The 10,590-nt window shown below is 40.3% G+C and overlaps 2 protein-coding genes and 1 long non-coding RNA gene across 4 annotated transcripts in view; 1 reads left to right on the top strand and 2 right to left on the bottom strand.

Moving 5' to 3' along the window:
* The window catches only part of rnf2 (ring finger protein 2), a 16,670-nt gene extending 15,057 nt beyond the window's left edge, over positions 1 to 1,613 (top strand). Inside the window, exon 9 of one of the 2 annotated variants that reach the window (XM_037083748.1) lies at positions 1 to 1,613. This exon is cut by the window's left edge and continues 1,952 nt beyond it. The gene's annotated coding sequence lies outside the window, so the exon portion shown is untranslated. The other variant, XM_037083749.1, reaches the window with a different exon arrangement.
* Positions 1,614 to 1,877: 264 nt separating this feature from the next.
* LOC119011164 (actin-related protein 2/3 complex subunit 5-like) lies at positions 1,878 to 7,891 on the bottom strand. Its single transcript, XM_037084086.1, has 3 exons — positions 7,710 to 7,891; positions 4,079 to 4,349; positions 1,878 to 3,581 (listed from the first exon to the last, which is right to left on the bottom strand). Exons 1-3 carry the CDS (start codon positions 7,844 to 7,846, stop codon positions 3,432 to 3,434), a joined length of 558 nt encoding a protein of 185 aa, XP_036939981.1. The 5' UTR covers positions 7,847 to 7,891; the 3' UTR covers positions 1,878 to 3,431.
* Positions 7,892 to 8,467: 576 nt separating this feature from the next.
* LOC119011018 lies at positions 8,468 to 9,906 on the bottom strand. Its single transcript, XR_005072107.1, has 3 exons — positions 9,772 to 9,906; positions 9,449 to 9,605; positions 8,468 to 9,339 (listed from the first exon to the last, which is right to left on the bottom strand). It is a non-coding gene; the product is annotated as an uncharacterized LOC119011018 (long non-coding RNA).
* Positions 9,907 to 10,590: the final 684 nt, after the last annotated feature.

The following is a 10,590-nucleotide window of genomic DNA, read 5'->3' as shown; positions in this document are numbered from 1 at the left end:
CACTGGGGAACCCTGAATTGCGATAACTTTGTAGCTGTTGTCTTGATCTGTTACCCGTAGGAACAAACTGTTCTAATATCTGTGGCTGCTCTCTATGGCTTATCCTTTTATAAATGTCTTTTGTAACATGGAGAGGCAGGAGTTTGTGTGACTGGAGGTGGGAGGGTTTTTTGCAGCACCATAGACAGACCATTAAAAGTTTTCATCATCTCCACAAACATCGTCCTTTCACTGTTGACTCACCAGTGGAAGGTGATCATGTATCACTGGAACATTTGCTCGCCATCACGTCTCCGATGTAAAGAATGACACTCAAACTGACTCAATCTACAGCTCAGACATGACCTCATAGAACACATTAGGTACGTGTGGTTTTGTTTTTTTTTCCCCTTCAGAATAGACACATTGGTGCAGTGTTAAATACAGTTTGTTTCGGTTTCTATGTAAGTGCTAAGTGAGGGGTCTCAAAGTTCTGCAAAGATTAGAAACATTTGAGACAATTCATGTGTGAGAGCAAGAGGAGTGAATGCAAGGTAAACGTGTACCATGGACGTCCTGTTATTGTACCATCTTTTTAATGTATGCCACATCTGATCTGTACAGAAGACCATTAAGGCGACTGTGAAAAAATCTGAATTTTTCTCACTAAAAAATAAGCTCATAACATGGGGGGAAAAGGTCCAAATTCAAGGAAAGTCAGCACTGAAAACGAAATTTCAGTAGCCCTAATCTTTGTCTGTAAATTTGTTTCATTACTGTCTACACGAGTCACAACACCAACACATCCATGTGTTTCAAACATGACGTTGCTCTTATTAACTTGCCTTTCTGTTAGTGGGCAACACAGTGCAGCAAAGTGTGTGAAAAGACACTAGGAGGCCTGTTGTTTTTGTTTTTTTTGTTTTTTTTATTGTTTTCATGTATAAGGCTCCTTACGGAAAAGCAGATGCAAGTTAAAGATTCAGTGTGTGGGATTTAGGAAGAGCTATTTTCAGAAATGGATTATAATATTAAGAATTACGGGTTCGTTAGTGTATTATGGCCTTAACCCAACAATTATGTCTCCTTAGCTGTAGAGGGAGCCATTTATATCTACAGAGAAAGCAGTCAGTCTGCCATGTTGCAAAACATGTTTCTACAGCAGCCTAGAACAGACAAATCAAACACGGCTCTTGACAGGGCCTCTCATGTTTTGAGCGTACACCGTAGGGCAGGGTGAGAGAAGGAGTGTTCAGTTGATTGCAATCAGCTAACCTCCCGAATGCATGCTACTAAATCCACCACACTGTTTCTTAAATGTTGTCAGATGTGATCTGTAGGTGCTGCCATGGCAGCTGCTACTGACCATTATTCGTAAGTGGGTGTCTGAAATGTGAGATGACGAATCCCTCAGTCAAACCTATATAGTGACACCCAGGCCTGGTTTTCACTGCTTTTATAAAAATCTGATATTTCAAGTTCAGAAGCAAAATCTATTATTTTATGAAAGGCAGGAAATATTTTCCTGTCTTGCCATACACAGGTCACATATTTAGCAGTGCAGTTCTAAAATAACGAATTTATTCGAGCCAACGTCTACAGGATGTGATGAGCTTTGTCAGCTGATGGTTACATCTGGAAAAAGGATTTCACTCCCACAGTATTCAGTCGGTTGAGTCAGCACATTCCTGGATGAACATTTTACTGCAGTAAATAAAAAGAATGCACTTGTATGTGATTTCATTGCTCCTTACAGTCCAAATGATTTCCGATACTTTAACATAATCCTTCATTAGCAGATGAAGTTTGGTCATTGTCTCTCGTAAAATGGATAATTGGATCTTCAGTTATGGTTGCTTTTGTCAAACTGTGATTTGATAATGAACTGTCACATTCTAATACAGTTATTGTTTTACTTGTTATTGTGCCATGTCAGTTAACCCCATGAGAATCTTAACTGAGAAAGTTTGACAAACTAAACTGCCCGGATAGGAGCCTGTCAGAGGTCAACTGCTCGAACCTCAACTCAGTGAAGTGTCCCCCGTCTCATTTGGTGTCTGATTAGCTGTCTGTGTGTGAACTGTATATTGCATCTTCATGTTCAGAAAATAAACCTGAATCTGTTTGTTCAACATTGGAGCACATGGTGCCAGCCCTTTTCTACTATTGTCTGCCCTCTAAATCACAAACTATGGACTTACTTTTAATCACCTATTAGTAGAAAAACATTTCAGTTTTTCTTTCCATAGTCAACAGACTTTTTTTTACTATGGGAAATGATAAAGTTGGATTCAGAACCATAAAGGGCAGTTTTCAGCAGGAGATTCAAGGAGCAATATATATCTCTTTATTTATTTCTCTTTAAAACATCCCCAAAAACGACCTGACCAGAACAGACAACAGAATGTGAAGACGAAACATTGGTGAAGAGATTGTCTAGTAGTAGAGCCCTGCCTAGTTTCAGCTGGAGCTATCACTGTATGCCAGCACTGGGTTTGCTACATTTCCTCCTCCACACTGTGTCTGTCAACTCACTTCTGACAGTCTAGTGGCAATTATGCAGCCCTGTGTAGTTTTGAATCTACCTTTAAATTCTGGCTGTGTCTTTAAACAACTTTGGTTGATTGACAGATCAAGTGATTGATTTACTGGTGATCTATACCAAGCAGAAGTATACAGTCCATTTCATCCTAAAAACATCTGAGGTCATATTCATGAAAAATATCAGATTATGAAGTGTTTGTTTGTCACTGTTGATGTAGATACAGGTCTACCAACCACACAGAATGATACATTACAACTAACGTGCTTGAAGCAGAATCTAGGCTGACTTTACCTTTCACTGAACTAGACATACTGTAGGCTGAAACTCAATGTTAAAATGTTACATTTATTGCCCTAATTACACTGACTTTTTTTGTTAAGAAACAACCAGTGAATAATCAGGTTTAACACTTTTTTTTTGTTTTTCATTTCTGATATATAAAAAAAAACAACACGAGCAGTACAACCCCAATGCCTTGATACACACAACAATATGGTACAAGTAGAAACAAAACAGTTATAATCATATGGGGGAAAAAGAACTCCAATCCCAGCATGCACAAGGTAAAAGGCAGGGAGACACCCTGGACAGGTCATCAGTCTATGACAGTTCTTCCAAAATAATCTGTTCTGTTCCCTCAACCTGGATGACTCAGAGGGTTCAGAGGAGGAGAGAAGTGTAGTCGAGGGGCAGAGGGGTTACAGTGAGCCAGCAGAGGCATCAGAGCAGCTGTGAAGCAGTTTGAAGGGAGCATGGAGAGCTGCTTTCAAGCCAGTGTGTCTGTTTTCTCTGCATGGCTGCCAAACATAGACAGCTAGGGGTGCCAGCACCTCTCTGTCTGACTGCCAGCACTTCTAAGTCCCGGAAGTGTGACTAATAGTGAATGCAGAAAAAAAAAAGAAGTGCATTAGGAAGACACTGAGCTTCGGTCAAAAAATATACAGGAATCATATCCAGAAAAAGAAGAGGCTTGTCCTGCACTCATCTCTGGTGGTCTTGTAGTCTTCCTGGCAGTCAGGACTCTAACTATAGAGCCCACTCCTCCCACTGCTAGAGCCTGTGGACACACACACGTACATATATAATATATACTACGGGGTGTTGTTTTCTCAGTTAAGTCTATTCTAAGCACTGTATCATAGGCAACTAGGCATGTTTCTGTTTGTTAAAGACGTTTCACCTCACATCCAAGAGGCTTCTTCAGTTCTAACTAACTGGGGGGGAGCTGCAGGCCTTACCCACTTAGTCATTATAGCCACGTTACTGATGTTTATTGATCAAACATGTTAATGTTTTGAAATTCAATAATATATATAAACAGTCATCACTCATATTACCCAAACCTAGTAACTATTAGTTTATCCTTTTGATTTGGAAAACTGAGCACAATCTTCTTGCCCCTACTCCAACAATGGGCTAATTTTTTCATCTGAAAAATTATTTAATTGATAATAAACAAATGGAATCAATGATTGGAATTGTCTTGTTTTCTTTTTACTATATCTTTTTACCCTACTTACTTATTAACTGTTTATTAGTTAACATCAACTACACCTTTTCATGCCATTGCAGCAGCACAGCACTGCTGTTGTCAGAGGGTTTCTCAAAGCCTCTGTAGATGTATTTCATCAGCAGGTCCACTCCGGCTCTGTCCAGTGAGCTCACGGCCTTCTCAGTGTCACTGCTCTTAAAACTGCTCAGCACCTTGACCACGAGCAGCTCAGCTCGCACACACAAGTGTAAAAGCACACACATGCACGCACGCACGCACGCACACACACACACACACGCCAGAATCCCAAAAGTTGGTGAAATTGGTGAAGAGCTGTTGAGGAATCATAGGGTTTCTAAACTTTGAAACAGCAAGAATCAGACAAAGACGAAGTACCACTTTAGTTTGAGTGTAAACGTGAATAGGAAAAAAGTAATAATCTATTACCAGTTAAAGGTGGTGGAAAGTGAGATTTCCTGTCCTTGCTGTGATAAAGCATGTCTAGATGCAATAAAAAAACTATTAAAGTATCAAAATGGGAAAAAAAAGCACGACCTTACTTCCTAACACAGCTGCAGAGCTGATGTGAGAACACAGCAGGCAGTGTCTGCTCAGGACTGAGGGCTGACCAATCAGAGCAGACTGGACATTTAGGGAAAGGGTTATAAAGAGACAGACACCATCAGACATAGGGTGAGCAGAGGTGCTGCAGCAATGCACAGCATGAAAATAAAAATAATGTGTTTTAAACATTAAAGCATTTAAGCAAACATTTCAAGTAGACACCCAAAATAAAGGTATGAACCTGATGATGAGCATGATATGGAACCTTAAAATGCTCAAGTTCATCCATCTGAATCTCATGTACTGATTGTACAGCACAGACAGGATTGAAGTTGTTTGTTCTCCGCTTCCTTCCTTCCTTCACAGAGCTCAACAGCTGACAACAACATACGCCTCAGCCACTGTTCATATAGTAACAAGAGCCACTAATGATGGCAGAACTGCTATCCATCCAACAGTGGCCTTCTCAATCAGTGCCGTGGAAGTTCACCAGCATTTATGAAGTGCTTTTGGGTAGAGCTGAAACGATAACTCAAGTAACTTTAATAATTTGATTACAAAAAATTGTCGAAGCAAAATCTCTTCCTCGTTTAATTCCTGTCACCCGTGTTATGTGGCCTGCTTAACTCAGGGATCATTTTTCTGCACAGACTGTTATTGCAGACACACACCACTACGTTCAGAATTGAGTGGGCGCGATGGCAGAGAGCCAAGAACCTGTCCGTAAAAGACAGAAAATGTCCAAAGTTTGGGATCAATTCTCACTTTAAAAAGATGATAACAAAGTGCAATGTGTCTACTGCAAAGCAGAACTGGCGTACCACAACAGCTTGTCAACAATGATTCAACATCTGAACTGAAAGCATCCACTTGTTAGCACCAGCTCACCAAGCGTTGCCGGCACAAGCTAACGTAAACAGGAATGTTAGCTAATATAACGTAGCCTACCATCGCTAGTTAGAACATACGGTATTTGTATTTGTTGAGGCTGTAACCTGATGTTGATATGACTAGATATCATGTTAAGATGTGGAAACTAATGTCTTAAATTGCAAGAGAGTGGTAGCCTACAACAAATAACTTATTTCCAAACACACACACACACACACACACACACACACACACACTCTTCTTTCTCACTCTCCCTCACGCACGCATGCACACAGACCCTTACTCCTGGTGTTAGGAATAGTTGGAGTAAATACTGATATGTTTTTTCAGGAAGAAAAGCCAGTTGCTTGGTCTATTTGACAGGTCATGTCATTTTCTTTATGCATTATTTGGTATTGTTGTTTAATAATGCAAAATTATTGTAGTAACTGGGGAAGTACCGATTGCAGACAGTGAGCGCTTATGCAAAAAAGACTCGTGAGACTCAAGTGCTCATAAGACTGTTGTTGTTCGTATATGTTACATTGTGCTGCTTTCTGTACATGTTCTGAGTGTTGTTGTGTCCTGTTGTGTTGTGAGGCTGTGTGATGTTGAATTGGCATAGACATAAGTTTTGCAGTGTGCCAACATGGCTGAGTATGATAAGGCGGGTGGCGATGTTCATCAAATGTTTGTGTCTTACAAGGGGGATAAAAACTGCAGACCCAAGATGTTGCTGCGCAAGTGGCACAGTATCTGTGTTGAAGTTATAGATCTGTCTCGGGAGGCTTCCCAGCAAGTTTACCACATTATTTTTTACTAGATTACTCGATTAATTGGTGGGATAGTCAGTAAAATACTCGATTCTAAAAATATTCGATAGCTGCAGCCCTACTTGGAGTTTATTACAGTAGACACACCGCATATTAGCCTCAGAATATCACAATAGTATTTAAAGGCTATATCACCATCCCTTAAATGAAAGTACATTTTGTTGATAACACCTTCGTTCTGGTTCTTGGTGTTGATTGGAGGATTCTTTAGCACAGCTTGGAGAGCTGCATTCATGTTCCCCTTGCAAAACAGCAGTCAAGGATTATGCAGTTCCAAAGGACACCCATACCTGAACATTCATATATTTGACTAACTGCACAAAGAAAAGAGGAACTGCTGATGAATGAGGGAACATTCCTTCATAGTATCCTCCTGAAAGGCATCACCGATCCATGCAATTAATGTGACTGCAAGGAGCATATCAGCCTTTATGGCCTTTCAGAACAATTGCATGCGCTGCCAGCAAGCAGAAGCAAAAACCTCAACAACAGCAGATGATGGTGTTGTGTCATTTTGGACAAAAGGGGGCACTAGAATCAACAAACACTTTCTTTTTAAAGTTTATTGTAGCCATTTTGAAGTAAAAGTTCCCTCATGAATGAAAATTCCTTATCTGCTCACAGTGTATCTGATTGAAACATGTCAGTGTGCTCCCTTGATCATCAGAATGAATATTGTGCCAGGACCATTATTCTACCTCTAAAATGGTTAGGGCTTAATGGGTTGAATACAGGACCATCAGTCAGGAGACTGGAGTTCATATCCTATTTGAAACATATTGTTTTCATGTAAAGCCTTTGTATGGGAAACACTGCAGGCATCCACACAATAGGTTACACGTTAGACCAGAGACTCCCAATTAGACCTGATTTAGTCTTCATGAATCCCTATAAAATAGGAATTAAAACAGCCAACCATTGATCAAACAATCACGCTAAATTACAGTTAACAGTTATCTTGTCTTCCTTCCTTGTGACACAGTTACAGTCATTCGTGTTTGGATCAGCACACACTGCTTATACCCAATATGACAAGTTGCATTTTTCCTTTGCACAACTCTAAATTTTAAACCCTGACATGTCACAGTCCTTAATCACAGCATCACAGAGCCTCAGCTGCTAATCATCATTATAAAACACACACTAATTAAATTAAAGTAGTGTTTCTAACATGCTAACGTTACTTCAGTAATAAGCGACCACACCCTCCCCTGAACTGACACCCGGAAACGCCCCTCTGACAGCTATTCACCGGATATGTTCTACCCACTGCACACATTATCCAAATCAGTGTTCCCCCAATGTTCTCAAATAACATGACCCAAATATTCTGAGTATGTCAACATATATTGCAAAGCTTTAACTTGAATCCACATGGGCACCTGCTCGTGTCCCTGTTTGAGAACTTGTGTTCGTGTAAGTTGATTAAATCCAAGTTAGAGGATATTGTCTGTCCAGACCGCCCTGGTTCTCTCCTCTGTCCTCCTCATCCACAAACTTGTTCTCATCGTACCCATCGACGTCAACTTTTCTAAACCGAGTGGAATCTCTATTTCTGGACATTTTGGAAACGACAGTAAAGATTGGTTAACACAAATTCGAGCTGTACAGTCTACCTTCTTCTTCTTCTTCTTCTTCTTCTTCTTCTTCTTCTTCTTCTTCTTCTTCTTCTTTTTCTTCTTTGTTGGAATGGCTGGTGGTTAGTGACCCTGGGTACAGCACCATTAGCGCCACCTAACGGACTGGGAAATTACGTAGTAGACAGTTTCTATAATTTACATGATGCCTACCTAAGAAAGAACAATGCAGCGTTCCTTTCTGATATAAAGCCCTTCTTTGAACATTGTGGAGGCTGGTGGAAGATACTACATATACTCACAGAACTTGGTGCAGCCCAACAACAGTCTCAGTTTGTCTGTGTGTCACCCTCAAAGCAGCTGAGTAAACTTGGTCAAATATTTCCTCATTGGCATTTAATCATTCATGTGCTTTGGCAGAGCTATGACCAGAAAAAACATTTAGGTAGGACAGCATCCATATAATTATAAACAGTCAGCGGTTACATGTTTAGATATACACCTGGGGAAACACCTTGAACCTTAAATTTTAGCTTGAAATGATTTATTTAATGAAAGTATGCTAGATTCATTACTGTGTATGTCATTAGCAATGGTCAATGTTGTGTAAAAAAAAAAAAAATAAACATACACAAAATTATAAAAAAAAAAATTCTCTCTTGGGATCAAGTTAAAGATAAGGTGCCAGTTGTTAAGAAGGCTGGCATGAAATATTTTGAGATAAATAAGATAGTAAAATGTACAATATAATATCATGGGTTCTGAATGTTTTAAAATAGGTTTAAAATGAATTCTTATTACGTGAGAGTTCATGACCTTTTAGAATTTTTACACTTGGTAGATCGGAAAGTGAGGAGGAAGAAGCTGCTTAATGGCTGGAACAGCTAACAGGGGACTGTGTGTGTCGTCACTGTCGTGTTTTATCAGAACCGGACTATGAACTGTTGTCGGACAACGTGCTGTGAGAGTGTGAGAGTTGGACTCTCCATCGCAGTCGAAGTATTTGTGTTTTATTGGACACGAAGCAAGTTCGGCTAAGCTAGCTAGCAGGAGCTTAGCTAGCAGGAGCTAAGCTAGCAGCACAGTCATTGTCGAGAGGAGGCCTGCACTGACAGGAGGAGATTTGCCAGGTCACCATGGAGAGTTTAGCTGCTGCAGAGGGACACAAAAGTTTATTGCTGCGAGCATTTTGTTTTCAAAGACTAACCTCGCCTCATAATGAGGCCATGACCTCCTATTTGCTCGGAGCATCAAGGAGGAGAACAACTTCTATCAGCATTTTTAAAAACAAACATGTTTTCACTGCTATCTTTAGGTAGCAATAACTAAAAGAAGTACTCATTACATTTCCATGCACAATTTTCATACCTGGTATGCAGTTTTTGAAAGTCATCCTGCACTCCCTACATGTATCCAGAGTGTGCATTCTGTAAAAGTCTGCCCTGTATACTGCTGAGAACCTGGTCCAGTCTGCAACACCTGTAGAAGACAATTTTGAGAATAAGCTGATTTCTCTAATTTATTTAACATGGAAAACATGGAGTATATGACCATAACTCTATAGCTACAACCATTTTTGTAATCTTACTGTCAAGCCACAGAAAATGCACTTTTCTCCGGAATTATTCCATTCCCACCACTGCTCTGAAGCAGGAACACACCAGGGACAGGGTCATCAAAGCTCTGTCTCCATCATGAAGGACCACCTCAGCAAATATCATTTCCAACAGGCACGATGGCATTTTCTATTGGAAGACATCATCTTTAGTTAGTACAAAGTCAAACAGCATTAATAGAAATACTGAGTATGAGTATGAGCACTGAATGTATTTGATAAATATTATATTCCCCAAAAATAGAAACACATGCAAACAAACAAAATCATAAAGAAATTATTAATAAATAAAATACCAGATCAATACATGTTGCCAACTCCTGCTCGCTTCCATGTGTCATGGGCTCCATCCGTCTTCTCTTCCCATGTAGAAATGTCATAGGGGTGACATTAGCAAGATGCTTCTAATGTAACACATGAAAATCCTCAACTTTCATCAACTTTAATATAGAAACTAGGGGTTTGAAGTGACACAGAAGTCACAGTTTGTTTATATTTTGGAGTCATTTTAAGAGTCAGTTTTGGTACAGGGAAAAAAAGTGTTATTATTAGTGGGCTGTGCTCGCCAGTCTCTCACAATGTGTCCGCTTTTACGGTCGGATTTACGGTTTTTGAATTATCTGCCTCTGACCGACCCGAGTGGCTCTCTCGGGCTCCATTCACTCCAATGTTAATCGGGAAGAGGATTTTCGAAACTGCACCCTTTTCTAACTCGCTCCTGTCAACACATTTCTGACACGAGGACCACGAAACTTGATAAGCGTGTTCTTTAAGGCCTTTCTGGCTTGATAGTGAAAAAATGTTGGTGCTATCATGTATGGTTTTGAATATATAGCACTAGTTTGACGTCCTAGATGTGAGGCTGAAAGGGCTGAGAAATCAGCTGTCCCAGACCGTTACCAGGGGTGGTCGGCAACGATCGCCGTGGCAACCGAGATCAGCTGGGCCAACAGAGAGAGTGACAGATAGACACACACACAAATACAGACACAGTATATTTCCCAACATTTAAACTGTGAAAAGTTTCCCATAAGGAATGAATGGGACGAGGAAATGGGACCCCTCCATAGCAAAGCTATAGGGGTCCAGAGAGGGCTGTGCGGAGCACAGCACCA

Source organism: Acanthopagrus latus, chromosome 21, assembly GCF_904848185.1.
Source record: "Acanthopagrus latus isolate v.2019 chromosome 21, fAcaLat1.1, whole genome shotgun sequence".
Taxonomy (NCBI): Eukaryota; Metazoa; Chordata; class Actinopteri; order Spariformes; family Sparidae; genus Acanthopagrus; species Acanthopagrus latus.
The sequence above is the reverse complement of the archived record's forward strand: the minus strand, read 5'-3'. Positions and strand labels throughout refer to the sequence as shown.

What these genes read in the sequence shown, in the direction of transcription:
- LOC119011164 (XM_037084086.1), bottom strand. Translation starts at nt 7,846, where the DNA reads ATGTCCAGAAATAGAGATTCCACTCGGTTTAGAAAAGTTGACGTCGAT. An exon ending in TATCCTCTAACTTGGATTTA is followed by an intron (nt 4,350 to 7,709) that starts ATCAACTTACAC and finishes ATTCCTCAACAG; the next exon opens with CTCTTCACCAATTTCACCAA. An exon ending in TGCTGCAATGGCATGAAAAG is followed by an intron (nt 3,582 to 4,078) that starts GTGTAGTTGATG and finishes GTGTGTCCACAG; the next exon opens with GCTCTAGCAGTGGGAGGAGT.